This window comes from Oncorhynchus keta, chromosome 31 (assembly GCF_023373465.1).
Source record: "Oncorhynchus keta strain PuntledgeMale-10-30-2019 chromosome 31, Oket_V2, whole genome shotgun sequence".
Taxonomy (NCBI): Eukaryota; Metazoa; Chordata; class Actinopteri; order Salmoniformes; family Salmonidae; genus Oncorhynchus; species Oncorhynchus keta.
Window position 1 is genome coordinate 7,631,345 of NC_068451.1, and position 27,998 is coordinate 7,659,342.

Sequence of the window (27,998 nt, forward strand, 5' to 3'; positions counted from 1 at the left end):
AGAGAGGCAGAGGTGCAGAGAGGCAGAGGCGCAGAGAGGCAGAGGTGCAGAGGTGCAGAGGTGCAGAGAGGCAGAGGTGCAGAGAGGCAGAGAGGCAGAGAGGCAGAGGTGCAGAGAGGCAGAGGTGCAGAGGTGCAGAGGGCAGAGAGGCAGAGAGGCAGAGGTGCAGAGAGGCAGAGAGGCAGAGGTGCAGAGAGGCAGAGGTGCAGAGGTGCAGAGGTGCAGAGAGGCAGAGGTGCAGAGAGGCAGAGGTGCAGAGAGGCAGAGGTGCAGAGAGGCAGAGGTGCAGAGAGGCAGAGGTGCAGAGGTGCAGAGAGGCAGAGGTGCAGAGAGGCAGAGAGGCAGAGGTGCAGAGAGGCAGAGAGGCAGAGGTGCAGAGAGGCAGAGGTGCAGAGAGGCAGAGGTGCAGAGGTGCAGAGAGGCAGAGAGGCAGAGGTGCAGAGGTGCAGAGGTGCAGAGAGGCAGAGAGGCAGAGGTGCAGAGAGGCAGAGGTGCAGAGAGGCAGAGAGGCAGAGGTGCAGAGAGGCAGAGGTGCAGAGGTGCAGAGAGGCAGAGGTGCAGAGGTGCAGAGGTGCAGAGAGGCAGAGAGGCAGAGGTGCAGAGGTGCAGAGAGGCAGAGGTGCAGAGAGGCAGAGGTGCAGAGAGGCAGAGGTGCAGAGAGGCAGAGGTGCAGAGAGGCAGAGGTGCAGAGGTGCAGAGAGGCAGAGGTGCAGAGGTGCAGAGAGGCAGAGGGCAGAGGTGCAGAGAGGCAGAGGTGCAGAGAGGCAGAGAGGCAGAGAGGCAGAGGTGCAGAGAGGCAGAGGTGCAGAGAGGCAGAGGTGCAGAGGTGCAGAGAGGCAGAGGTGCAGAGAGGCAGAGGTGCAGAGAGGCAGAGGTGCAGAGAGGCAGAGGTGCAGAGGTGCAGAGAGGCAGAGGTGCAGAGATGCAGAGAGGCAGAGGTGCAGAGGTGCAGAGAGGCAGAGAGGCAGAGGTGCAGAGATGCAGAGAGGCAGAGGTGCAGAGAGGCAGAGAGGCAGAGGTGCAGAGATGCAGAGAGGCAGAGGTGCAGAGGTGCAGAGAGGCAGAGGTGCAGAGGTGCAGAGGTGCAGAGAGGCAGAGAGGCAGAGGTGCAGAGATGCAGAGAGGCAGAGAGGCAGAGGTGCAGAGAGGCAGAGAGGCAGAGATGCAGAGAGGCAGAGGTGCAGAGGTGCAGAGAGGCAGAGGTGCAGAGGTGCAGAGGTGCAGAGAGGCAGAGAGGCAGAGGTGCAGAGAGGCAGAGGTGCAGAGAGGCAGAGGTGCAGAGGTGCAGAGAGGCAGAGGTGCAGAGGTGCAGAGAGGCAGAGAGGCAGAGAGGCAGAGGTGCAGAGGTGCAGAGAGGCAGAGGTGCAGAGGTGCAGAGAGGCAGAGAGGCAGAGAGGCAGAGAGGCAGAGGTGCAGAGAGGCAGAGGTGCAGAGGTGCAGAGGTGCAGAGAGGCAGAGAGACAGAGAGGCAGAGGTGCAGAGAGGCAGAGGTGCAGAGAGGCAGAGATGCAGAGGTGCAGAGAGGCAGAGAGGCAGAGGCGCAAAGAGAGGGAGGCAGAGAGAGGGAGGGGGAGAGATCCCTAGGGGGTGTGACAGGCGAGCGGTCTAAGTCGCTGGATCAAGGCACCAATCTCTTCGGGGGCGTGGGTTTGAATCCCACTGCTGTCAGTGGACTATTAACTGGAACAGTTGGATGTACTCTAAAGAGTAGTTTGAGAAACACTGGTATAAGCTGTTTGGGCCAAAAGGTAACCGGAGCCCACAACTGTTAGAAGGTCAAAACTTTGATCTAAATGTCCCTTTTAGAAAGGTAGTCAAACTGTCAGTCAGGGCTGTTATTGGCTAGTTGCTTTCTGGGTATAGACCTTTAGACGCAAAGTGCATTGGCTCATGAGTCAATAATTAGCACGCATTAAAATAAAACTTATTTACATAAGTATTCAGACCCTTTGCTATGAGACTCAAAATTGAGCTCAGGTGCATCCTGTTTCCATTGATCTCATCCTTGAGATGTTTCTACAACTTTATTGGAGTCCACCTCTGGTAAATACAATTGATTGATTGGACATTATTTGTATAGGCACACCTGTCTGTTGACGTGACTATCATTAATGTGATGACTGCTTTTTATCGAATAATTACATACCATGTTTAAATTAATCATGTAACAATGAACTCATTAGGAATTTGGGGCATCACAGGAACAGTTGTCAACCAAGTTACTATCTCCCGACTTAAACTCTAAAGATCTCTTCCATAAATAACAGTCAATTATAAATTATTACCCCACCAGTCTCATTCTGAACGTTGCCTAATCCTTGGATATCTGCATAACCCTAACCTAAGTGACGGATCAACGATACACAACTTGGCTTAATTATTTATTAACTAACTAACTAACTAACTAACTAACTAACTAACTAAATCACACAGAATATGTAAACACACACAGCATAGGTTATTGATTACATACATAATACAATGAAAACAGGTCCCTAGGGGACTAACAAAAGCATGACCGATTGGTTACACAATGGAAAGGGGAGGGGTATGCAAGGAGAGGGAGAGACAAAGAGCCAACTTCTCACACACCTTTAGAAGCTACGCTCACGGAAAGAAATATGAATACGTTGCACATGAACGACCACTCCATTCGGAAAAAGAAATGCAATATATATTTACACGTAGATGTCCTTCTCTGTCGTCTGTTGAAACCACTCGATCTGTCTATGGGAAGTGCTTCAATGTAAGTCTCTGGTTGTCCACCAGAGGTCACAATGTCCTTCCTAGTTGTAGGCTTTCTGTTCTGGAGTGTTCTGTAGAATGGATACTTCAGGTGTACCACATGGTGTTCAGAGGGATCTGTCCTTCCCTCTCATCTTTGGTTGAATGTCCTAGGCTACTTTACTTACAAAGTTTCATGTTTTGGTCTGGTTTACAAAGGTTCTAACCATTTCAATGTGTGGACCTCGGCCTCACGTTCTCTGGTCTCAATGGTTGATTATTCAGGGTACAGCTAGGATCACTTTGCACGCCGGCAGCAACCCGGCATGTTTTGGTCTAATGTAAACTTCGTTAGCAAGTCCTTTTAAGCACTCTGGTCTTTGGGGCGTTCCATCACGCCAACACAATGTCTGGGCTCACGTGGGCATGGTTACTGACTGGGCCCAGGTTTATATGAAACGCCATTATCTCACTTAGAAGGCTAAAATCATACTTAGAAGAAAATCCCTAAAAAAGTAAGAGATAAAAATAGAGATTGCATCATCTGTGGATCTGTTGGTGCGGTATGCTATTTGGAGTGTGTCTAGGCTAGGGTTTCTGGGATAATGGTGTTGATGTGAGCCAGCCTTTCAAAGCACTTCATGGCTACAGACGTGAGTGCTTCAGGTCGGTAGTCACTTTAGTCGGGTCGGCAGGTTACCTTAGTGTATATTGAGCACAGGGACTATGGTGGTCTGCTTGAAACATGTTGGTATTACAGACTCAGCCAGTTGGTCAGCACATGCTCGAAGTACACGTCCTGGTAATCAGTCTGGCCCAGCGGGCTTGTGAATGATGTCCTGTTTAAAGGTCTTACTCACATCAGCTGCGGAGAGCGTGATTACACAGTCGTCCGGAACAGCTGATGCTCTCATGCATGTTTCAGTGTTACTTGCCTCGAGGCGAGCATAGAAGTTATTTAGCTCGTCTGGTAGGCTCGTGTCACTGGGCAGCTCTCGGCTGTGATTCCGTTTGTACATTTACATTTACATTTAAGTCATTTAGCAGACGCTCTTATCCAGAGCGACTTACAAATTGATGCAAACACCTATGACAACCAGTGGAACAGCCACTTGCATCTAACTCTTGTTGGGGGGAGTGAGAAGGATTACTTACCCTTACTTACCCTATCCTAGGTATTCCTTGAAGAGGTGGGGTTTCAGGTGTCTCCGGAAGGTGGTGATTGACTCCGCTGTCCTGGCGTCGTGAGGGAGTTTGTTCCACCATTGGGGGGCCAGAGCAGCGAACAGTTTTGACTGGGCTGAGCGGGAACTGTACTTCCTCAGTGGTAGGGAGGCGAGCAGGCCAGAGGTGGATGAACGCAGTGCCCTTGTTTGGGTGTAGGGCCTGATCAGGGCCTGGAGGTACTGAGGTGCCGTTCCCTGTCTGTAATAGTATGCAAGCCCTGCCACGAGTGTCGGAGCCAGTGTAGGACGATTTGATCTTAGTCCTGTATTGACGCTGTGCCTGTTTGATGGTTCGTCAGGGGGCATAGCGGGATTTCTTATGAGCTTTCGGGTTAGAGTCCCGCTCCTTGAAAGCGGCAGCTCTACCCTTTAGCTCAGTGCAAATGTTGCCTGTAATCCATGGCTTCTGGTTGGGGTATGTACGTACCGTCACAGTGGGGACTACGTCCTCGATGCACTTATTGATAAAGCCAGTGACTGATGAGGTGTACTCCTCAATGCCATCGGAAGAATCCCGGAACATATTCCAGTCTCTGCTAGCAAAACAGTCCTGTAGTTTAGCATCTGCTTCATCTGACCATTTCTTTTATAGACCGAGTCACTGGTGCTTCCTGCTTTAATTTGTGCTTGTAAGCAGGAATCAGGAGGATAGAGTTATGGTCAGATTTGCCAAATGGAGGGCGAGGGAGAGCTTTGTACATGTGGAGTAAAGGTGGTCTAGAAATGTTTTCCCTCTGGTTGCACATTTAAGATGCTGACAGAAATTAAGTAAAACTGATTTAAGTCCCCGGCCACTAGGAGCGCCGCCACTGGATGAGCGTTTTCCTGTTTGCTTACGGCGGAATACAGCTCATTGAGTGTGGTTTTAGTGCCAGCCTCAGTCAATGGTGGCATGTACAGTCGTGGCCAAATATTAATTTTCACAAAGTCTGCTGCCTCCAGAATGATATGAAGAGTGATCAGATGAATTGCAATTAATTGCAAAGTCCCTCTTTGCCATGCAAATGAACTGAATCCCCAAAAAACATTTCCACTGCGTTTCATCCCTGCCGCAAAAGGACCAACTAACATCATGTCAGTGATTCTCTCGTTTACATTTACATTTAAGTCATTTAGCACAGGTGTGAGTGTTGACGAGGACAAGGCTGGCGATCACTCTGTCATGCTGATTGAGTTCGAATAACAGACTGGAACCTTCAAAAGGAGGGTGGTACTTGGAATCATTGTTCTTCCTCTGTCAACCATGGTTACCTACAAGGAAACATGTGCCGTCATCATTGCTTTGCACAAAAAGGGCTTCACAGGCAAGGGTATTGCTGCCAGTAAGATTGCAACTAAATCAACCATTTATCAGATCATCAAGAACTTCAAGGAGAGTGGTTCAATTGTTGTGAAGAAGGCTTCAGGGTGCCCAAGAAAGTCCAGCAAGCGCCAGGACCGTCTCCTAAAGTTGATTCAGCTGCGGGATCGGGGCACCACCAGTACAGAGCTTGCTCAGGAATGGCAGCAGGCAGGTGTGAGCGCATCTGCACGCACAGTGAGGTGAAGACTTTTGGAGGATGGCCTGGTGTCAAGAAGGGCAGCAAAAAAAGCCACTTCTCTCCAGGAAAAACATCAGGGACAGACTGATATTCTGCAAAAGGTACAGGGATTGGACTACTGAGGACTGGGGTAAAGTCATTTTCTCTGATGAATCCCCTTTCTGATTGTTTGTGGCATCTGGAAAAAAGCTTGTCCGGAGAAGACAAGGTGAGCGCTACCATCAGTACTGTGACATGCCAACAGTAAAGCATCCTGAGACCATTCATGTGCGAGGTTGCTTCTCAGCCAAGGGACTGGACTCACAATGTTGCCTAAGAACACAGCCATGAATAAAGAATGGTACCAACACCTCCGAGAGCAACTTCTCCCAACCATCCAGAAACAGTTTGGTGACAAACAATTCCTTTAGCATGATGGAGCACCTTGCCATAAGGCAAAAGTGATAACTAAGTGGCTCGGAGAACAAAATATTGATATTTTGGGTCCATGGCCAGGACACTCCCAGGCCTTATTCCCATTGAGAACTTGTGGTCAATCCTCAAGAGGCGGGTGGACAAACAAAAACTCACAAGCTCCAAGCATTGATTATGCAAGAATGGGCTGCATTGACAGCATGCCAGGGCAGATTGCAGAGATCTTGAAGGGTCAACACTGCAAATATTGACTCTGCATCAACTTCATGTAATTGTCAATAAAAGCCTGACACTTATGAAATGCTTTTAATTATACCTCAGTGTAACATCTGACAAAAATATCTAGACACTGAGGCAGCAGACGTTGTGAAAATGAATAATTGTCAACTTTTGGCTGTTTGTACTTTACTCTGTTCATCTTTCCCTCGATCCTGACTAGACTCCTCATCCCTGCCGCTTAAAAACATCCCCATAGCAAGCTGCTGCCACCACGCTTCACCGTAGAATGGTATTGGTACTGCCTGTCCAAGAATGGTATTGGTACTGCAAAAGGTATGAATAAGGTCTATTAAGCTTTAATAAATGTGTAAAAAAAAAAATATGTATTTACCTAATTTTAGAACAAGGCTGTCGTAACAAAATGTGGAAAAAGTGAAGGGGTCTGAAATCTTTCCGAATGCACTGTAATGGTCTTAAACTGATTATGCAACCTTAAAACACATGCACTGCACAAATAAACCTTCCTTTGACAAAACACTAACTTAGTCATTTACTTTATAATTAAAAAAGACCAAAACAGTTTGTTCAACAAAGCATAACAAAAAAGTCTGAGGGAAACCATTTTAAATCACAGAAATTTTATTTTCAAAAGAATTCCACATCCTCAGGTAAAGAGTTGGAAAAGAAAAAGAACCTGGTTGGATGAGGCCAGGGGGCTTTAGTAATACAGCTTCTGCAGAGGGGGCAGCGCTGGCAGGTTATAATACAGAAGGATCAGAAAAGCCACTACAGCACTGGGGAGAACGACAGAGCTGCTTTCGTCAAAAATCCAGAGCAATAGCATATAATAATAACTATAGCGCTTTGGCCAGCAGACAGTTTGACAAAAAAATAAAAAATAATAAAAATGGATAAACCATGGCACCCAAAAAAGCATTAAAAAAACACAAATCTAGTTGAGGAAGGGGCAGTAGAAGAGCAGCCATCTTGTGAGAAAAGCTGGTACCTCGTCGATGGGGAATTCAAGAGACATCTGAAACAGAGGGATGAATAATGGATGAAAACAGCATGAAGACAGAAATGAGATGACAACATAATGCATTAGAACTCTGAACAGAGAAATCTATTTTATGTGGCTGTAGGGATTGCTTTGTTTACTCTTTAGAAGCAAAATTGTGCATGGGTAAAATGTGAAGATACTTACAACTAGCAGGCCTTGCGCCGTATCTTCGCATGATCTGGTCTTGTGTGAATTTCACAAAAGATTCGTATTGTTCTGTAACAGAAGATCAAAATGGCTGTTGGATTAGTACAAAACTGTGAAGGTACAGATTAAAGTACCAGATATAGATCTACACATATTGGTGTCCTTTCTACATGTGATGCAAAAAACAATACTTGGTGCTTCAGCCTTCACTAAACATCAGCGAAACAGTTGATCATTCCAGTCAGAGCAGATTTATATTCTGTAAATATTAGCAGTCTTGGCTAGTAGTGTCTCGTCTATAAATTCATATCTGCCAAGAGCAGCCCTTAATTAAACAAAAACAAAATCAGCAGGACATTAGATAAAGGCATTAAATGTGTTCTGGGGGAGCAGCCAATAGGCCTCTCCTATTGCACACAGGGTGCCATAACATTTAAGATTTTTCTTAAGACAGAAGGAACAAACTAAAGCCATTTTCACACTATCGTGTTGACCCGAACCACTCCGCTAGCTGACATTTTTAGCATGGATCCAGCATCTACAGTTGATGCGTAACCATGCCAGCTCAGCTTGTTTTTCAGCTTGGCTAAGTAATGTGAAAAGCCCTTTTGACTGAGGTTTAAGGATGGTGATATGCAATGTGCGGTCTGTACCTGCAAGTTTTGTGTTGAGGATCTGTTCATACTCCTCCCGGATCTTCTCCTCGTGGTCTTTGAGCAAGCGCTCGCACAGGTAGCTCACCTGCCTCAGTGTGAACGACGGCTGGTCCTTCTTCGAGGCACCTGGGACACAGTGAGATTTTAAATAGGCTGACATTGTCATGTCCACTGACATGTCCTCTCTAGGAATAGATGGCAAGCAAGAAATTGTTGTGCAGACGTTTGTCGCCTTCAACTCAGCAGCAGCCTAGAGCACTGGTTCCCAACCGGTGTGCTGCGTGCCTTGAACTCAGGTGTTCAGCCATGGGTGGGCATAGGCCCACCTACTGGGGAGCCAGGACCTGCCAATCAGATTTGAGTTTCTACCCACAAGAGGGCTTTATTAGACAGAAATACTCCCCAGTTTCAGCTTTCCAAGGTGGCTGGTCTCAAACATGAAAATGGCACCTGGTTGCATCTGTATCTTGTTTTAAGTCTAGTGCGCTCATGCTGTTACATTTGTATCACTTGAGGGGCACGTGTCACGAGCAAAAGGAATTTGTATCATTTTACTTAGTCTGTGAAAACCATTAGCTCAGGCAAGTCTGATTAGGCTTTAATTTGTATATACACACACACACATGGCTTTGGTTAGCTATACCAGAGCCTCTGCTATAGAAACAAACATGACGGTGTCCGTGGTCGCAACTTCAGCCCAAAAGAAACATCGTAAAAAACCATAGAGCTTAATTTTCTTATTTCTTGCGCAGATTATTGGGACGCTCCTAAGGGGTACAAACAACTTAACCATAACGAGTAAGGAACTATCAAAATATTTCAAATAAACCCTATATTATTATTATAATAAAACATTTGTCACAGAAAAGAGATGGTTTGCAGAGTGACTCATATGAGAGGTCATCAGCTCTAAATAAATGAATATGGACATTAGGTGTGCCGCAGAATTTAATATTCCATCAAGGAGGGTCACATGGCACGAACGAGGCCCCGTTGCCAAAGTTCCGTGACTTTGGAGCTGGATCCAGGGGAAGGCTGAATGATTCATACCCTGGGCTTTTAAGTGTACTTTGACCCATTTCGAATCTGACCAAAGCTTTCATAAGCTAAATTCCAGGCAATAGTCTCCGAACTAGGAGAGAACTATAATTACTAGAACGGAGTGGCAGAAAATCGCATTTAAGTCGATGGTTTCCCCGAGTGATGCAGAGATCTAAAGAGGAGTCACTGCAGATCCTGGTTCGATCCCGGGCTCTATCACAACTGGCCGTGATCGGGAGTCCCATAGAGCGGCGCACAATTTGCCCAGAGTCGTTCAAGTTAGGGGAGGGTTTGCCCGGGCTAGGCAGTCACTGTAAATAAGAATTTGTTCTTAACAGACTTACCTAGTTAAAAGTTCAAATTAATTGTCTATGTGTTTGGAGACATCAAAAAGAAGAGGGCACCGACTTGAGCCAATGGTGTCTATAAAAACGTATACCGACTCCAAGCATCATTATGCAACGCCTGTGGCTGAAACTTTGGGGGTTTGGATTATCGCTGCGTGCTCACACTGAACACCATGAGTGGTGATGGGGTTTGGCAGGGGACTCAGTTGTTTTTCTCTCCCCCCCCCTCTCTCTCGCAGGGTCTCACCTGGTGGGGAGCTGGGGGCGGTGAGGGCGGAACTGGGGGCATCGGTGGAGCTACAGGCAGCCTCACTCTGGTTGAAGGCCCCCTCCAGCTGCCGTCGCCTCTGGTAGCGGCTGTACTCCTGACGGATGTTCTGGAAGATCTGCTCTGTAGAGGGGACAGAACACAGGGGACAGTCATAAACAGGGCCGTGAACAACCAGCACTCAGGACAAATAATGCCAGGACCACCAATATGAAAATGGTGCCCGTCTAGTTGATTTTAGAAGACAAGCCACAGCCTGCCTTGAAAGCACAAACATAAGAGGTGACCGGTTTATTTTAGATGGTCTTTGATCATAGCAAACCAGCCATGTCAGAAAGCTAGAAACATTCAGCTTCTGAGAATGCCAATGTGTTCCAAAATTGCATGTTGTTGATCACTACAAGCTACAATCATGCTATAGGCCTAGTAGGCGTAGTGTTCAATGAGAGCAGAATGTTTTCCCTCAAGCCTAAATGAAGGCCCACAGCTATGCACACATCCTGTGTGAGCTGCAGTGTTCAGCTGATGTGGTTTTCAAAACAAAACGCACTAACAGGAAGGAGCGCTTTAAAGCTGGGTGAGACTAACATCAGCGACACACACACCAGCTGTGTCAACCCCCACAGCACACTTCCTCAAAAATAATCCACCCCTTCTGAGATCCCGTGACTGGCAAGAAGGGGCAAAGGAGTCCGTTTCAGTTTCACTTCTTCCTTCAAATCTTTCAGGAATTGTGACGAATCCCTAGCTGACTAGGAGACAAGTCAGGCTTAACAGGTCTTCATGTCTGAGAGGCTAAATAAGCCAAGACCGAAATAGTAGACCGCTTATCTTGTACCAGCATGTCCGGCAATAACACAGCAAGAAAACTACTCTAATACTTGACGCACAGGTCTACTTGGCAGTGGTGCTAAAGCTGGAGAACTTTGTTGACAAGCAGGAGCAACAAGCACAAAGCAGAGTGATTCATTTAAATAGATCTTGGTGACATCTGACTGCAATAGAGGGCAGGAAGGAGCATGAAACAGGGCACCGGCCTGCCATGCTACAGCCTCCTTTCCAGAGAAACTGGGTTGGGTTTCATCCTCCAAGGTCTTTGATCACTGCATAGCTGGGCCTCAGCCAGGCTACATCCCTATGGCACCCTATTCTCCATGTAGGGTTCTGATCAAAAAGTTAGGGCACTATGCTATGAAGGGATTAGAGTGCCATTTGGGATGAGGTAATCTAACATAGCAGGCGTAAAGGAAAAACACCACATCCAATTTTCAGCAGAAAAGGTAGCTAGGTTGAATTAGCATTAGCCCTGAAAACCGGATGTTGGCAACGCTAAGCCTAGGGACGAGCCTAGAGATCTGGACAGAGCTAGGCCCTACATGTGCTCAAGCAGTGCTCTTTTTAGCCTAAGCAGTGAGACGACAACTAAAGCCTTGACTTAACTTCAGGGCCAATTCCAGTATTCAGCAAACAACCCTGGAGGAAGTAGGTAGACCCTAATCAGTGAAGACTTTTCTCGGCAAGAGTCCATATCCCACTGGAAACCATTTAAAATCAGATCCACTAAGACCTGGCACCTCACTTGCATAGGGTTTTGACTAGGCTAAGAACATTAGCCAACATACAATACAAAACTAAAACCTATCAACCTGGTGCTAAACTGAAATTTCACAGATTGGGTGTAAAGTTCAAAGATATATTAGGAACGAAAACAAGAAAAAAACATGTTTAGGCTATGCCGTTCCCCTGACCAGTGTTGATAGCCAGAGTGTGACATAACATCCTTATTCCACCTCAAAGGGCGAAGGGCCCATCTAGGGAGGCCTGCCTCACTTATCTTGGGTTGAGAGAGCAGCAGCCATATCAAGTTAAGAGCAAACATGCATGGCTCTGTGAGCTATTCTCAGGGAGAAGCAAGCCAGCATTCTCAATTCATATTTCTTCACCTCCTCAAAATGCATTGTACGCAGTAGTCTGAGGGGAGAGACATATTGAATATTTGCGTCCAATGCGCTCTGAGGCAAGGAGAGAGCGGAATCTAGGCAAGACAAACTAAACTAGCTTTTCTCAGATGCCATTTCGAGAGGGAGGTAGCTAGACATGTGACTGACTGGCCGGCCATGTATTATCAAGCTGGAGGCTTCAAATTTGCAGAGTACACAATCACAAGAAGAGCAGGACAGGAGCAGCAAGGGAGTTGATGAGCTGAAGCCTTCCTGTGTTAACAATGCAGCGAGAATCTGACAAGCAGTGTTTATTTAGCCACTGCTAAACGTTAACTTAATAAAAGCTGTACTTACCCCAGAGAGTATATGAAAGGGGCTTGCTTCCCCTTTGAACAGTTGTTAGGAGGCATGACTCAAATGTTACACAATGCTGCATGAACATACTCGTTGAAAGGCCACTGTGTGAGATTGTCTGCCAATGCTACCCCAAATAGATTGGTGCAATGATCTATTAGCTTGAGCATCACGTTGTTTATCTAAATAGCTTACCTACAATGAGGCTTAAGCCCAAGTCATAAATCACTCCTTAAAATGAAGTTGTCAAAAGGTTTGGTTCTTTATGTCAGTGCCATGACTGCAAAAGTCACCGGCATCTCAATTCCTGTAGGCTACATTTTGAAACACTTCATTTGATACAGGGGTGAAAGTAGATTTCATTTCAACCCGGTATGGGACCTCCTATGTGTGCATTAAATAAAATAATTGAATTAATAGGGAAAATGTCATTCTAATCAGATCTCTGTGGGCCTCGTCGTAAAAGATTTATCATTTAAGTTTTGAAATGCATTACCTTTAATGTAGCATAAACAAGTAATGATATTTGCATCTGATTAAAAAAAAAAAAAAGTGGTTTGTTTGACAAAGGGCTCCTTTACTAAGCTATAAGGGTTGCAAAGGGTCATAAACGTTCCGGTAAATTTCCGTGGGAAGTTCGGCCCAGGAATTTGGATTAAATTCATCAAAAAAAAGTTAGCTGGAAGAGATCTGTTCTGCGCTCAGCATACACCCCTCCAACCAGACATGCTTTGTCTACTCATTTGCTGGATGCAGAGATCAACAGAGGTCAAGTGAAGGTCAAGCAAATCATAGAGAAAGCAGACTATTGCAATCATCTCTGATGGGTGATTGAATGTTTGTAGGCAAGGAATAATTAACTACATCTCCACCCCTCAACTAGTATTCTACATGAGCACAGACAAGGGACAGACACACCGGTCTCTACATTGCAGATGAGCTGAAGGCAGTCAATGACCTTGGACCACAGAAGGTATTTGTACTAGTGACAACAATGCTGCGAACGTGAAGACTGCTTGGTCTACCCTGACATCACAGCCATTGGCTGTAATGCTCATGCATTGAATCTGCTCCTCAAGGATATTATGGCACTAAAAACAATGGATACACTCTACAATAGAACCAAGGAAATGGTTAGGTATGTGAAGGGTCATCAAGTTATAGCAGCAATCTACCTCACAAAGCACAAAGTGAGAAGAATAAGAGCACCACATTGAAGCTGCTCAGCAACACCCATTGGGGTGGTGTTGTCATGTTTGACAGTCTCCTTGAGGGGAAGAAGTCTCTCCAAGAAATGGTCATATCACAGTCTGCCAATATGGACAGCCCCATCAAGAGGATCCTCCTGGATGATGTATTTTGGGAGAGCGTGGTAAGCAACCTGAAACCTATAGCAGTAGCCATTGCACAGATTGAGGGAGACAATGCCATACCTTTCTGATGTTCAGACTCTGCTTTCAGATGTAAGAGAAGAATTCCGTACTGCTTTCACTGCTGCTCTATGCAGAGGAAACTGCAGTTCTGAAATACATCAAAAAGCGTGAAGACTAGGATTCTGCCTGAATCCCATACAAGCAGCAGCGTACATGTTGGACCCCAAGTATGCTGGCAAGAGCATCCTGCCTGGTGCAGAGCTCAACAAGGCCTATGGTGTCATCACTACAGTGTCTCACCACCTTGGCCTGGATAAGGGCAAGGTTCTTGGCAGTCTAGCGAAATACACTTCCAAGCAAGGGCTTTGGGGTGGAGATGCAATATAGAAGTCGTGCCAACATATCTAATCAACTTTGTGGATCGGAGGCTCTTTCCCAGGTTGCCATTATCATCCTCCAAATACCACCAACATCAGCCGCCTCAACAGCGCTGTCCTTGTTTGAACACACACCAAAGCACTCAGGCTGACCAATACAAGGGTTGAAAAATTGGTGGCCATACAGGCAAATTTGAGGCTTTTTAAGCCTGACAACAAGCCATTCTCAACAAGGTTGGAAAGTGACAGTGAAGATAAGGCTTCAGAGTCTGATGTTCAAGAGGTGGACATTGAGGAGGTCCAGGGAGAAGACATGGAAGCCTGAGAGGAAGACAGTCTAGAAACACAAGCTTTTGTTATCATTTCACAGATGTTTCTCAAATGTATGTTGAAAAATTTTTTGGGGAAATGCGATGGGTCATTCAATATTCCCTATTTGTTTTTCAGGGAAATCATCCCATGTGAAGAGTCAACAATTTAATTAAAGTTCAATTAGTAACTAAATAGTTTTTTTCCCTATTGGAAGGATTTAATAATTTGCAATGTCTACTTATAAGGTAAAATGTTTGTCTCAATATATGGTAAATATATCCAATGCAAAAATCACATTTAAAATGGTAATAATTTGCATATATTTCCATGAATTCCCATGGAAAGGTTCCATCTTTGAATATTCCCCAAAATGTGCAACCCACACACATTCATCTCCTTGCAACATATTTCCAGCATCCAAAAACTGTTGAAAGGAAATAGACACCAGTTAGACAATACACCACCAAGTGTAATGACATTTTGTCGATTGTCATTAGGCCAGAATTCATGCATCCACTGCTGTCCACACACATCGGCCATTCATCTCAGCCTTGGCAAAATGTCAGTATTCTCATCGAACCACATTGCATTTTTGGAACAAAAGCTATATCACCCATTTTCAAGTCCATTTGGTCATTTTTCATGCCTGTGACATAGTTGGCTAATGACAAATAAGGGTGTAAAAAGCCTAGTTTATTACATTTTGTTTCAATTATTGTGATATGCTGATGATGTTACACAAGTATGGCGTACCTCCGCTATTTATTTGGCTGGGACACCATACTGGACCGTTTTACTTTCACCCCTGATTTGATCAAATGCATTTAGTTGACAAGAGACATCCTTTTCCGAACCAGGGTATATCTGCACCTGGGTGTGCTGTGCTGAATGATCTCAGAGCTCCAGCGTAACCTTTTGAGTGACAAGTGAACTCCCTCCCCTACCGCCAACCACCAGAATACCGATCTTGGAGTGTTGCCTAGCAACAATGACCCTGCCACAGCAATCAATCACAGACTTCCTGCGAGAGGGAAAAGCCTCAGCTAAAAAGCTCAGGGAGAGAACAAACAAAAACAGTGTACAAGGCAAGAGATAGGCCAGATAAGTTGTACGTGGGGACGACGGGTGGCGGTGAAGAGGAAAAACAGGCCGTCTGACTCATTTCACCCTCCATTTCTGAAGTATAGTGGGGGGACTTACGGACTCCAAAGCCGCCAGGAAGAAGGCTGTATTGTGAGTCAGGCCAAATTGATGTAGCAAAGACCCTCTTAAAGTATGGACATAATTGGTTGCTACTAGAGCATGACTATGGGTGACAACTGGCCACAGGGCTTACCAACTGAAGTTAAGGTATAATGAATTGAAGGAAAATTCTGGCGAGAAGTACTAGGCTAACTAACGCTGTGTTGAACATTAGCACAAAAGTAGGTCAGATTAATTTATTGCCCATTAAGGTAAGAACCTGGAAGGTAATCTTAAGAAATTCTGCACGTAGATCCAAATCAACTAAGTTACCCACTGAAGACATCTGAGCTGATGCCATCTGTCATGACAATACAGCACATGTATTACAAGTAGGGATGTGAACGTGTTCAGTCTATTTGTAGAATATTCTAGCCTATTCATTGATGATAGGCCCTACTTTTCTGAAGTTGCGAGCCAAGAAATGCAAGATATAGCGTTCCAATGCGAGATGCAGCTTTTGAGTGCCAATAGATGGGCCTAGTGCACAGTTCTGACTGGCTGCCTATACTATGTCCCTCGATAGGAAAGAGTTGTGTGTTCTCAGAAGTACGGCAACTAAATCAGTCCCCTCCATTCCAAAAACACTGAATCTTAGGAGTCGATTCCAAATCTTGATACTGAGAAATGGGAGTCGACTTACTGGACGGGGACAATAGTCATCCATCTATAGAGAAACAAATTCAATTATACGCTTTAGAATATACAAATCTGGTTCTCATAAAAATTGTTTGATCTTTCCTCTATACAAAAATAAAAATATTTTGAGTTCGGTGACAAACCATACAAATTACTGGCCAGACATCTTTGAAATACAGAATGACAATGATTCAAAGTTGTGTAACTAGGGAAATTACACTCTTCTCCCAAGGACATCAATGACAGATTCCCATCTAAAGCCGATATTAACCCTTTAATCATGCACAACTTTTTGGAGACTTAATCTCCCTGCCCTGAACCAGGAAGATTCTAACTTCCAGAATAAGGAAATCTGAGAAACAATTAAATATCTAAAGAGTGATAAGACCCTGGGCCCAGATGGATTCTATAAAACATTCAACAATATTCTCTCCCTACCTGCACAAACTGATTGTTCAGGCCAAAGACGATAGAGCTCTCCCACCTACTTTGAATTAGGCAGTTGTTACAGTTATACATGAAAGGGAAAGCTCTGGAAGTACGGTCACACAGTCCAATACAGACCAGAAGATCTTTGCAAAAACTCTGTCTAAAATGCTTAGCACTTTAGTGGGCAAATTGGTCCAGTCGGACCAGACCGGCGTTATGCCAACAGAAACTCATTCCTCAATCTCAGGCGCCTCTTCAACATTGTATTTCTCAGGTTACCCAACGATGACCTTGCCGTTAAATCTCGATGCTGATAAAGCCTTAGACCAAGTAGAGTGGTTCTACAGAAATGTAATATTGGAGACGGGTTCATAAAATGGATCCAGCATCTACAGTGGGGCGAAAAATATTTAGTCAACCACCAATTGTGCAAGTTCTCCCACTTAAAAAGATGAGGCCTGTAATTTATCATCATAGGTACACTTCAACTATGACAGACAAAATGAAGGAAAAAAAATCCAGAAAATCAAATTGTAGGATTTTTTATGAATTTATTTGCAAATTATGGTGGAAAATAAGTATTTGATCACCTACAAACAAGCAAGATTTCTGGCTCTCACAGACCTGTAACTTCATCTTTAAGAGGCTCCTCTGTCCTCTACTCATTACCTGTATTAATTAATGGCACCTGTCCACAACCTCAAACAGTCACACTCCAAACTCCACTATGGCCAAGACCAAAGAGCTGTCAAAGGACACCGGAAACAAAATTGTAGACCTGCACCAGTCTGGGAAGACTGAATCTGCAATATGTAAGCAGCTTGGTTTGAAGAAATCAACTGTGGGAGCAATTATTAGGAAATGGTTGACATACAAGACCACTGATAATCTCCCTCGATCTGGGGCACCACGCAAGATCTCACCCCGTGGGGTCAAAATGATCCCAAGAACGGTGAGCAAAAGTCCCAGAGCCACACGGGGGGACCGAGTGAATGACCTGCAGAGAGCTGGGACCAAAGTAACAAAGCCTACCATCAGTAACACACTACGCCGGCAGGGAATCACGTCCTGCAGTGCCCGACGTGTCCCCCTGCTTTAGCCAGTACATGTCCAGGCCCGTCTGAAGTTTGCTAGAGACCATTTGGATGATCCAGAAGAAGATTGGGAGAATGTCATATGGTCAGATGAAACCAAAATATAACTTTTTGGTAAAAATTCAACTCGTCGTGTTTGGAGGACAAAGAATGCTGAGTTGCATCCAAAGAACACCATACCTACTGTAAAGCATGGAGGTAGAAACATGCTTTGGGGCTGTTTTTCTGCAAAGGGACCAGGACGACTGATCCGTGTAAAGGAAAGAATGAATGGGGCCATGTATCGTGAGATTTTGAGTGAAAACCTCCTTCCATCAGCAAGGGATTTGAAGATGAAACGTGGCTGGGTCTTTCAGCATGACAACGATCTCAAACACAACGCCCAGGCAACGAAGGAGTGGCTTCGTAAGAAGCATTTCAAGGTCCTGGAGTGGCCTAGCCAGTCTCCAGATCTCAACCCCATAGAAAATCTCTGGAGGTAGTTGAAAGTCCGTGCCCCAAAACACCACTGCTCTAGAGGAGATCTGCATGGAGGAATGGGCCAAAATACCAGCAACAGTGTGAGAAAACCTTGAAGACTTACAGAAAATGTTTGACCTCTGTCATTGCCAACAAAGGGTATATGAAAAAGTATTGATATAAGTATTTGGTCAATAACAAAAGTTTATTTTCCACCATAATTTGCAAATAAATTCATTTTAAAAATCCTACAATGTGATTTTCTGGATTTCCCCCCCCCTCATTTTGTCTGTCATAGTTGAAGTGTACCTATGATGAAAATTACCGGCCTCATCTTTGTAAGTGGGAGAACTTGCAGTTGGTGGCTGACTAAATACTTTTTTCGCCCCACTGCATATACACATACCCATGTGCAGGAACACCCACTAACCAATCAGTCGCCCCAATTTAACCTTTAGAGGAACAAGGCAGGGTTGTGTGCTGAAAATATTTCCCACCTAGGAATTGTAGTTACCAAAACACACTATTTGAAGATAAATTCCCCCCTCTGATGAAAACTCAAGGCAAACATCCACATTTTAGAGAACTCCCAATTTCACTGCTCAGAAGAATGAATGCCCTCAATATTGTCTTCCTCTGGCAAATGCTTTACCTATTCCAGAACATCCCAGTATTGATATCTAAGTGATTTCACAAATAACGAGACAACTATAAATCAATTAAATAAAAAAAAGATGTTTTTTTAAAAAGTGGATAGGTAAAAAAGAAAACCTTTTGTAAGTCCAAGATGGGAGGATTGGCTCTCCCAAAATGTATATTTTACTATTGGGCCGCTAACCTCCGTGCTGTTACGTTGTGGCTGCTCGCTTAGTATGGAGCCAGACGATTGCCACCCCTTATTTATTGGTGGTGTGATCATGTCCCATCAAGTTGGATATGTCACTTTATATTAATCATATTGTCCATATCTGGAATCAAATTAAAACTTGACTCTAGGGGCAGTATTTTCATTTTTGGATTAAAAAAATTCCCGTTTTAAACAAGATATTTTGTCAAGACAAGATGCTCGACTATGCATATAATTGACAGCTTTGGATAGAAAACACTGATGTTTCCAAAACTGCAAAGATAGTCTGAGTGCAACAGAACTGATGTTACAGGCGAAACCCAGATAAAAATCCAATCAGGAAGTGCTGCATTTCTTGAAACCGCTTCATGCCAATGACTCCTTATATGGCTGTGAATGGGCTACGAATGAGCGTACGCTTTCTATGAATTCCCCAAGGTGTCTACAGCATTGTGACGTCTTTTTACGCATTTATGTTGAAGAATAGTCGTAAGGGACCACATTGAGCAAGTGGTCACATGATGGCTCCCGCGGAAAACCTTGCGTAAAGTACACATGTAGCCATTTTTCCAATCGCCTCTTATGAGAAACCAATTGTCCCGGTGGATATTTTATCGAATATATATGTGAAAAACACCTTGAGGATTGATTCTAAACAACGTTTGCCTTGTTTGTCGATATTATGGAGCTAATTTGGAAAAAGGTTTGGCACTGTAGTGACTGCATTTTGCGGTTGATTTCTCAGCCAAACGTGAAGAACAAACGGAGCTATTTCGCCTACAAAAATAATATTTTTGGAAAAAAGGAACATTTGCTATCTAACTGGGAGTCTGAGTGAAAACATCCGAAGTTCTTCAAAAAGGTAAATTATTTAATTTGATTGCTTTTCTTATTTTTGTGAAAATGTTGCCTACTGGTAGCAGAGCCTAGCATAGCATTATGCCATGATAAACTTACACAAATGCTTGTCTAGCGTTGGCTGTAAAGCATATTTTGAAAATCTGAGCTGACAGTGTGATTAACAAAAGGCTAAGCTGTGTCTCAATATATTTCATTTGTGATTTTCATGAATAGGAAGATGTATGTCCGCTGCGTTATGCTAATTAGTTTGAGGCTATGATCACGCTCCCGGATCCGGGTTCGAGAGTCACAAGTAGTTAAGGGCGTATGTGACCCACAACCTGGTTCAATACTGCCCGCAGAATCATGCTCAGAGCAAAGAATTTGCAATAGTAATGTTTTTTAAAACGTATTTATTTAAATTAAAAGTCCAATGAATACTCACCTTTGTGTAATGATGTAACTCCCACCGATTGTAGGACATTATTTTGAAGGCACGTATAATTAACTGCATGAGGACAGACAGACATCAAATTTCTAGCTAGCTACTATTTGTTTCAAATAAAATTAGACAATGAATACAGGGTGTTCCAGCAAGAGTGGACATTGAAATATGTATTTATTGAGATATCAGTGAAAGCTGTGTGCAAAGAGATAATCACTGTGTTGAAAGAATACAACTTGTCCCGAGACGTTCAGACGAAGCTTCTGCAGAGAAATATAGGAATGTCAGAGGGCAAGTGCTTCGAAAGACTTTCTTCCAGTTGCAAAAGCAGCAAGGACTTTTCACAACACTGCAATCAGCAAAACGACAGAATTGCGAGAGCTAGCTATGTACTGTCCCACAACTAATTGCTAAACATCGCAAGCCATTCGCCGAGGGCGAATTCATTCAAGGTTGTTTAATTGACTGCAGCAATACATTGCCCTGACGAGCAGTTTGAAAATGTTCCCGTCAAGACGGCGCAGTTGTTGATATTCTTACGAGGCATAACCCCAGACTTGGAAATTACAGAGGAGCTTGTGTCAGTGCAGTCAATGAAGAGCACAACCACAGGGAAAGATTTATTGGAGGGGTTTAACAAGTGTGTGGCAAAGCTGGGACTGAGTTTTGAAAAGTTATGCAGTGTGACTACTGATGGGTGCGCAAATTTGACGGGGGAAAAAAAACATTGGCCCTTTGGAAAGGAACCAAGATCAAGTAGCTGAGCTGAAACCAGATGAGAAAATTAATTTTCCTGCATTGCATTATTCATCAGGAGGTGCTCTGTAAATGTGTTCTGAAAAATGACCCATGGCTCTGTACCATCACTCATTCATATATCTTTATGTACATATTCTTTATCCCCTTACACTTGTGTCTATAAGGTAGTAGTTTTGGAATTGTTAGCTAGATTACTTGTTGGTTATTACTGTATTGTCGGAACTAGAAGCACAAGCATTTCGCTATACTCGCATTAACATCTGCTGAACATGTGTATGTGACAAATAAAGTTTGATTCGATGTTGATTACCACTTTAGTGGCTAACTTCATAAGCTCAAAATCTTTGAACCACAGGTAGTTTGTCTCACTGTTCGAAGAAAGAGTCGGGTCATGCAGATCTCTACCACACAAACGCGAAACGGCTGAGTTTGGGGAAGGTGTGGGACCCGATGTCAGATTTGAGTTTCTGCAAGTTAAGAAAAATGTGGATTTCCCTCAACAGCAAGATAAATAATGGTTGGCTGATTTTGCCTTCACTGTGGATATCATTGCACTCATGAATGAATTGAATTCCAAACTACAAGGGAAAGGTATTTTTGCACATCAGATGTACAGCCTTGTCAAAGCCTTCAGGGGAAAAATTACTCCTCCTAATGCTCCAAGTAGAAGCCAACAATTTCACCCACCTTCCGACACTAGTCTGTTCCCTATCAGATGACCAGCGGGAGAAGTACACATTGCTGCCTCGTGCTTTGAACGGTGAGTTCATCATTGAGGATTTCAAAGTGTTGGAAAATGACATGCTGTTGGTTTCCTCTTTCACCTTCAACGTGGATAACGCTCCCACTGACCTGCAACTTGAGCTTATCGATTTTCAGTCTGATGCAGAGATTGGAAACTATCCAAAACAATAGCACTGACGGGGTTCTATACATCTCTCAAACAAAAGAACTTCCCAAAGATTAGGAGTCATGCGCAGAACATGTTTGTACTATTTGGGCCAACCTATATGTGAACAGACATTTTCAGTGATTAAATGATAAGTCAAGGCACAGATCATCTCTGACTGACTCTCAGCAATCCTGCGCATAGCGACAGAAAATATACCTGACTTCACTGCTCTAGTCAATGCTCAGAGACTTCACTCCTCACACTGAGTAGTTTAAATGTAATGTTGAGCTCTGTGTTTTTGTGCATACCCGTTCACAAGAGTTCTGTCCGTGGTGCCGAATGCAGTGTACTTTTCCCTGCGTAGTTCATCGCATTGTTAAGTAAAATAAGTAGCATATCTGGGAGTGATTTATAGTAGACATATCTGCCAGTCATATACATGTATATAATGTATCTGGCCCTCAATTGCAAAAATATATTCTAATGTGGCCCTCCATGGAAAATAATTGCTCAGGCCTGCCTTAGGAATGATATGGGTCTGCTACCTATAGTGAGGAATCCCTTTTTTGCCCCCTCTAACCTTGATAACATGAGCGATGGGGAGAGCTAGGGATCAATACCATAAGGGATCTATATATAGAAGGGACCTTTGCCTCCTTTCATTTGCTGAGGGAAACCTATAATCTTCCCAGAAGTAACTTATTCAGATACCTACAGATTAGAGACCAAGTTCTAGAACATCTTCCTACATCTGGAAAGGCTAAACCTTCCATGTTTTACAGTCGCGTCAATTTGTCCCACTTCAGGCAAACTGATATCTCGTCTATATGACGCTTTCAAACTGTTAGCGCACCCTCTACAGATGCCAGCAAGGCAAAATGGGAGGAAGAGCTAGGGACTGACATTTCTGTACCAGACTGGGAAGATATCTTGGGAGTATAACCACACATCCTAAATTAACTCCAGACATCCAAGATCTTACAGATTACACTCTTCCAAAAATTAGAGGTGCATATAATATAGGGGGATGTATGATAAATGTCATGCTGTGGAAGGTACACTACTCCACTGCTTTGCGCTATGCTCTAACCTGCATGATTATTGGTGTGGAATTTTTGGGATTCTCTGAAGTTCTGGAGACTGACTGACCAGATCTACTGCTGATCATCCTGGGAGTCTCATAAACCCTACACAGATTAACCAAGCCCCAACACCAACAAATTTGTCTCATTTTGGGGAAAAAATACATTTTTAAAAATTGTTTTGGAAAAAGGAGGAAGTTCCCTCTACCAAATTATGGCTCAGTGATTTGGCAAACACTTAGGAAAACATGATATAATTTTGAGCAATGATTAACCCAAATTTGAGCAAATCTGGCAACCTCGCCACTTATTTCAACCATTCCGGGCTATGAAATTGTACATTTCAATGCACTCTCACCTGTGATCTTTCCATCTACCCTGGGGCAACATGTGCTTGCAGCGTTATCCTAGCAATAGGGGGGTCCTTGTTCAGATTTTTTTATTTTACCTAGAACTCTGGGTCTTTTTAACTCTGGGCCTGCTCTTTTATGTTTGTATAAGAATTTCTCATTTGTCTTCTCTACAAACTACCTATACACCATTGCTGTGTGTTCAATAAAAAAATATTTGAGCAAAGAAATGGGAGTCGACGTGGAAAGACTCAAGGAATTCACTCTCCACCACTACATCATAGTCACTAACTTTGTTAAAAAAATGGCAGAGAAAGGCAAGCGACAGGAGTGAAGTACTGTATGGCAGGCAATACTTTGAAAAATTAAATGAGAAAGAAATGCACTATGAGACCCAAACCGTTGCTGGCCTCGACATTGTGAATTTGCGTGGAATTTTAAAATAAAATGTTTAAAATGCATTTTATCAGTTAACATTTCTCACATCCCTAACTAACAAGCTATTTGTGCAGCAGGGATACTGACATATGTAAGGCAGGCAAGACTAAGTTTGCTGTTTTCTAATTCTTGCAAAAACATTTCAGGTGAACTATATATTTATTCATTAGATGGTTCTCCCATCGATTAGGTTGCCGCATATAAATATCTGGACATTTGGATGCACAAAGACTAAAATGTTTAAAAAAACATGGATGAGCTAGTTAAGATTCCAAGATGTAAAGGAGTCTTTTTCAATAGATCTGGGCTCTCCCTAAATAGAAAGCAGATTGTACAGTCAACTTCCCTGCCAGTTCTGGACTATGGTGACACCAGATTGGAGCAGCAGACACTAAACGTAAACCTTTGGATGCCTTCTACCATGGCACCCTTCACTTTCACAGGTGACAGTTTTAATACTCACCAATGCATCCTGAATGAAAAAGGTTGACTGGTCCTCATTAAAGTCTCATAGATCAGTTAATAATAATACCAATCAAGTGGGCTGAAGGGGGAGGAGAACCTGTCCATGTGCCCTGGGACAGACAACAAAGGAAACCCGATTGGCTTGTGGGGGGCTGAACAGAAACTGAATTCACTGGAAAACCCACAGCGGAGAAGCTAGCTTGCAAAGAGCTACAGTGTGGCCTCTCGCAGGGTAAAGGTGAGCATAAGATCAGGTATCGGGGCCCAATGTCTGCAGACACACCAACATCTTACATTCCTTTCCCCTCTGCAGCTGCTATGCAGTATGGAATTCAGCAAGCGAGGCGGATACTGAGTAAAATGCCATTAAAGTGGTGAAAGAAAACACAGCAAATCAAGGGAAAGAGGCGAAGGGTAAACAGCCGCAAGACAAATCCATTGCACACAGGAAGGCAGACAAGACACCTCTTCCGCCATCTGCCCGTTACACAAGCTTCTTCAGCTGTTGAAACCTGCATGCGTGTGAACAAGCCAAAACCCCTTTCTGATTTTTTGCTTTTTGGGTCAAAAGTGCCATCAGCCTTAGCTTGTGATGGATAAGAGTTTTCTGGATCAAAAGGTGGCTTAGGTGGGGGATGTGGTGGGTCCGTTGGCACAGCCGAATTAAGATTTTTAGAGACCCCTCTTGACAGTGTAGCATTTAAGCCAATTTCTTACAATTCCACAAAAGCTAACTTCATGGAATTCGAAAACATTTTGTAAAGGAGCAGAGAAGTTGTTTTTTCAGTTTAAACCAAATTCCCTATGATTCTACACATTCTGCTATGGAGCCGAGAGAGAATAGCTTTTTTAAAGCTAACTTCCTGCATTTTGCCATGGCTAATGCAGTTTTATTTTGCTCAAACAATACAATGAATAAATGTACTGTTATGGAATTTTCAATCCACTGTCTAGGTTTATTTCAATGATTGTAGATATCTATCATATTTTGAACATACTTTATATCTGGTTTCAGTTTAATTTTACACAGAAAGTGTTAATCCCCATCCAGAAAATGAATACACCCTGTTTGGACATAGGCTTCCCGAAAAGACACTTAGGCAGCCCGCCCAACGATTTCAATGGCAGATAAATTCTGGATACACAGATGTCCCCTGACAAAAGAGAAAAAAAATGTAGCTATGAAACAAGTCATTGTACAAACAAAACAGGCTCAGGACTAGTCTACATGTCAGTTGCACAATCTGGTTTGGTACGATGGACTAGACAGGACCAGGTCAACTGCCTTTGTTTGGCTTTGTCCAGAACTGGGTCGCCAGTCACAGTTCCCCTTTCACGTCCACTATCATAGCCTATGACAATACAAGACAGTTTGTCGCAGGATAAGGTAACTTCGGTAATATGGGGCATAACTTCAGCGGTTTTCAGTGACGTAAAGGCACAAGCATGATGGTCACTGTGGTCCGCTTTTCCTCTATGGCAGTGACACTGAGGCTGCGTGGGAGCGAAGCCTAGTCAGACTGGCCTGCATGTCAAGGGCAAAATGAAAAGATGTGATGCGAGCTGCACCAGTATTAAACAAATGTAACAGAAAATAAAGCACTGCCTGCACACCCCAGCTAAATAACAGATGAAGAAAAGCAGCTGAGTAGACTAATGGCTGGTTTGGGGATGCGGCTGGCTGCTCACAGCTGCTCACAGCTGCCACACGTGATATTGGATGAAAGACTCATTCTGATATGACATATCTGGCATCACACTCTAAACTATGATATTCTAGTTAAAGGACACTTCGAGATGCATTCTGTACGCAGACATTGAGAGATAAACAGATCTTCCCCCAGTGTGATCACTACTTTATACCTATTTTATAGCGAAATGGGTCTGAGCCTGCAAACTTGGTCAAACCCAACCTCACAGATCTACACGATTCACATGGATGACCTATTTTGAGATCAATCTGGAGGAGAAATAAAAACACCTGTTTAGGCGAGTTGCTGGCTAGCGGAGTAGAAAAGGAGAGCTGCACACTGGGAGCTCAGACGCCATGACTTTATAACCAACATTTCAACAGACAAGCTGTCTTCAGGGTACAATGACAAATATCAAAATAGTTCATACATTTACATCTCTGTAAATGCCTTGGTTAGGTGCTGAAGGAAAAGCAGTCAATTTAGAAAATAAATCATTTAAAAACAGATCGGCCAGACAAAGACAAACCAGCAGGGGGGGTTAACCAGTTCAACAGCGGAGGCATTCACATCAAGACGCAGGCCTGGCTAATGATAAGGGTGGGAGAGCCTCAAACAAAATGACCTGGAGTGCCCAGTCCATACAAACTCTGGCCCAGGAGGCAGTCCATCATACACCTTTAGTCGGGGCGGCAGGGTAGCCTAGTGGTTAGAGCATTGGACTAGTAACGGAAGGTTGCAAGTTCAAACCCCCGAGCTGTCGTTCTGCCTCTGAACAGGTAGTTAACCCACTGTTCCTAGGCCGTCATTGAAAATAAGAATTTGTTCTTAACTGACTTGCCTAGTTAAATAAATGTAGATTTGCGTCATTGAAATGATGTGACAGGAGCTGCCAGTTCATTGAACTGCAGCAGGATGCAGGGTTTGAATTGAAAAGGATTTACTGTGGTGCACCAAAATAAAATAAAAATCTGCATGAAATTAACAAGGGGTTCAAAAAAGAGAAAGATCAGCCCCCACCCAACATTGTAATCCTCCAGTTAAAATATTATACACAAATCTCAAAGAAATAACATCAAATTGTCCCAAGTGGGAGAAGGATTTTAATTATGGTTTGGACAGCTGTGAAGATTAGATGCTGTCAAATAGCTCGCCTCTACTCCGGTGACGGCAAATTCAATGAGCTTTGTTGGATTGCAGTCGAGATATCCAGGTAATTATCTTGCCAACCCTGCAGTCCCCCACACTAGCTCAACTCTCACAGGGGATAGATAACATTTTCAAGCGGGTGGGAGCATAAAGCGTTAGAACAATGAACTCAGCCCAGGGAAAACAGAGAAGGTATAACAAAAATAATAAAAACTACCCCCACACTTCTAAACAAGAAATCTTGGACGTTTCAATGCAGCGTTCTACTATATAAAACTAAGTCTGCTCATGGAATAAAGTGGGTTTGCACTAAGTACCTAACTAGGCAAACTCAACTGGTCATTGCTAACTTCGCATGTTTTAATTTAGTCACACGAGACCAATCATGGATTGGAGACCATGCAAAGAAAGCATTACGTTAGCTAGCTGGGTTAGGGTTGTTATGCACCTAGCCAGGTTAGCTATCTTTCGCAAGCTGACACCGAAACATTATTTTTTTTTGCTTTGTGTCATAGATAACGGTGCTAGCTAGCTAACATGCCAGGCAATTAAAATAAACTAATATATTAGTCAACGGCCAACTAGTTAGCCCGCTATAATGGTATGTTAGCTATCTGACTGCGTTTAATTACCGAGCAAATGTTAGGCTAGTTACTGTAGGAACCTAACCAGCTAAGTTAACGTTAGCTAACATTAGCTTCTTATAAACCAACCCCCATTCTCGCTAAACACCCATTCCATTCCACTCCACCCTAACCCCCTCCCCCATGTCATTCCCTTGAAATACAGCTAAATCTAACTTTTGGCCATTTTTTACCTGGAGTTAGCCTGTGTTCTCCTCCCATAGTCGGGGGAGACATCGAGTGCGATGGGCAGTCAACTGGCGGACGGAGGTTGCACCTTTGAGGGGACGGGGTGCTTGGAGCCCCCGGTAGTGCATTGCACCTTCTGCGCTTAGGAGACTGAGGACTGAGTAGGGCCTCAAACTCAATCGAGCGCTTTAACGTAGCTCCACACGCCATGGTGCCTGAGCAAAATAGACAACGAAGATGTACAGTAGATAAATATCTTCTAAAAATGCTGTAGCCGACTTTCTCTTTCCGTTCCCCTCTATCCACAACAGCGGTTTGCCGAAACAGTAAACGAGCTAACTGCGGTGCCTAGCCACTGAATTT

At 43.8% G+C, this 27,998-nt stretch overlaps 1 protein-coding gene across 1 annotated transcript; it reads right to left on the reverse strand.

The window, feature by feature from the left end:
- Positions 1-6,745: 6,745 nt before the first annotated feature.
- On the reverse strand, positions 6,746-27,997 carry LOC118364295 (akirin-1-like). The gene is made up of 5 exons (XM_035745719.2): positions 27,641-27,997; positions 9,623-9,766; positions 7,985-8,113; positions 7,329-7,400; positions 6,746-7,157 (listed from the first exon to the last, which is right to left on the reverse strand). Exons 1-5 carry the CDS (start codon positions 27,843-27,845, stop codon positions 7,147-7,149), a joined length of 561 nt encoding a protein of 186 aa, XP_035601612.1. The 5' UTR covers positions 27,846-27,997; the 3' UTR covers positions 6,746-7,146.
- Position 27,998: the final 1 nt, after the last annotated feature.

Coding starts and splice junctions, on each gene's coding strand:
- LOC118364295 (XM_035745719.2), bottom strand. CDS start 27,845: ATGGCGTGTGGAGCTACGTTAAAGCGCTCGATTGAGTTTGAGGCCCTA. Junction 9,767..27,640: donor AGAACACAGGCTAACTCCAG/GTAAAAAATGGC, acceptor TCCCCTCTACAG/AGCAGATCTTCCAGAACATC. Junction 7,401..7,984: donor CCTCAACACAAAACTTGCAG/GTACAGACCGCA, acceptor CTTCTGTTACAG/AACAATACGAATCTTTTGTG.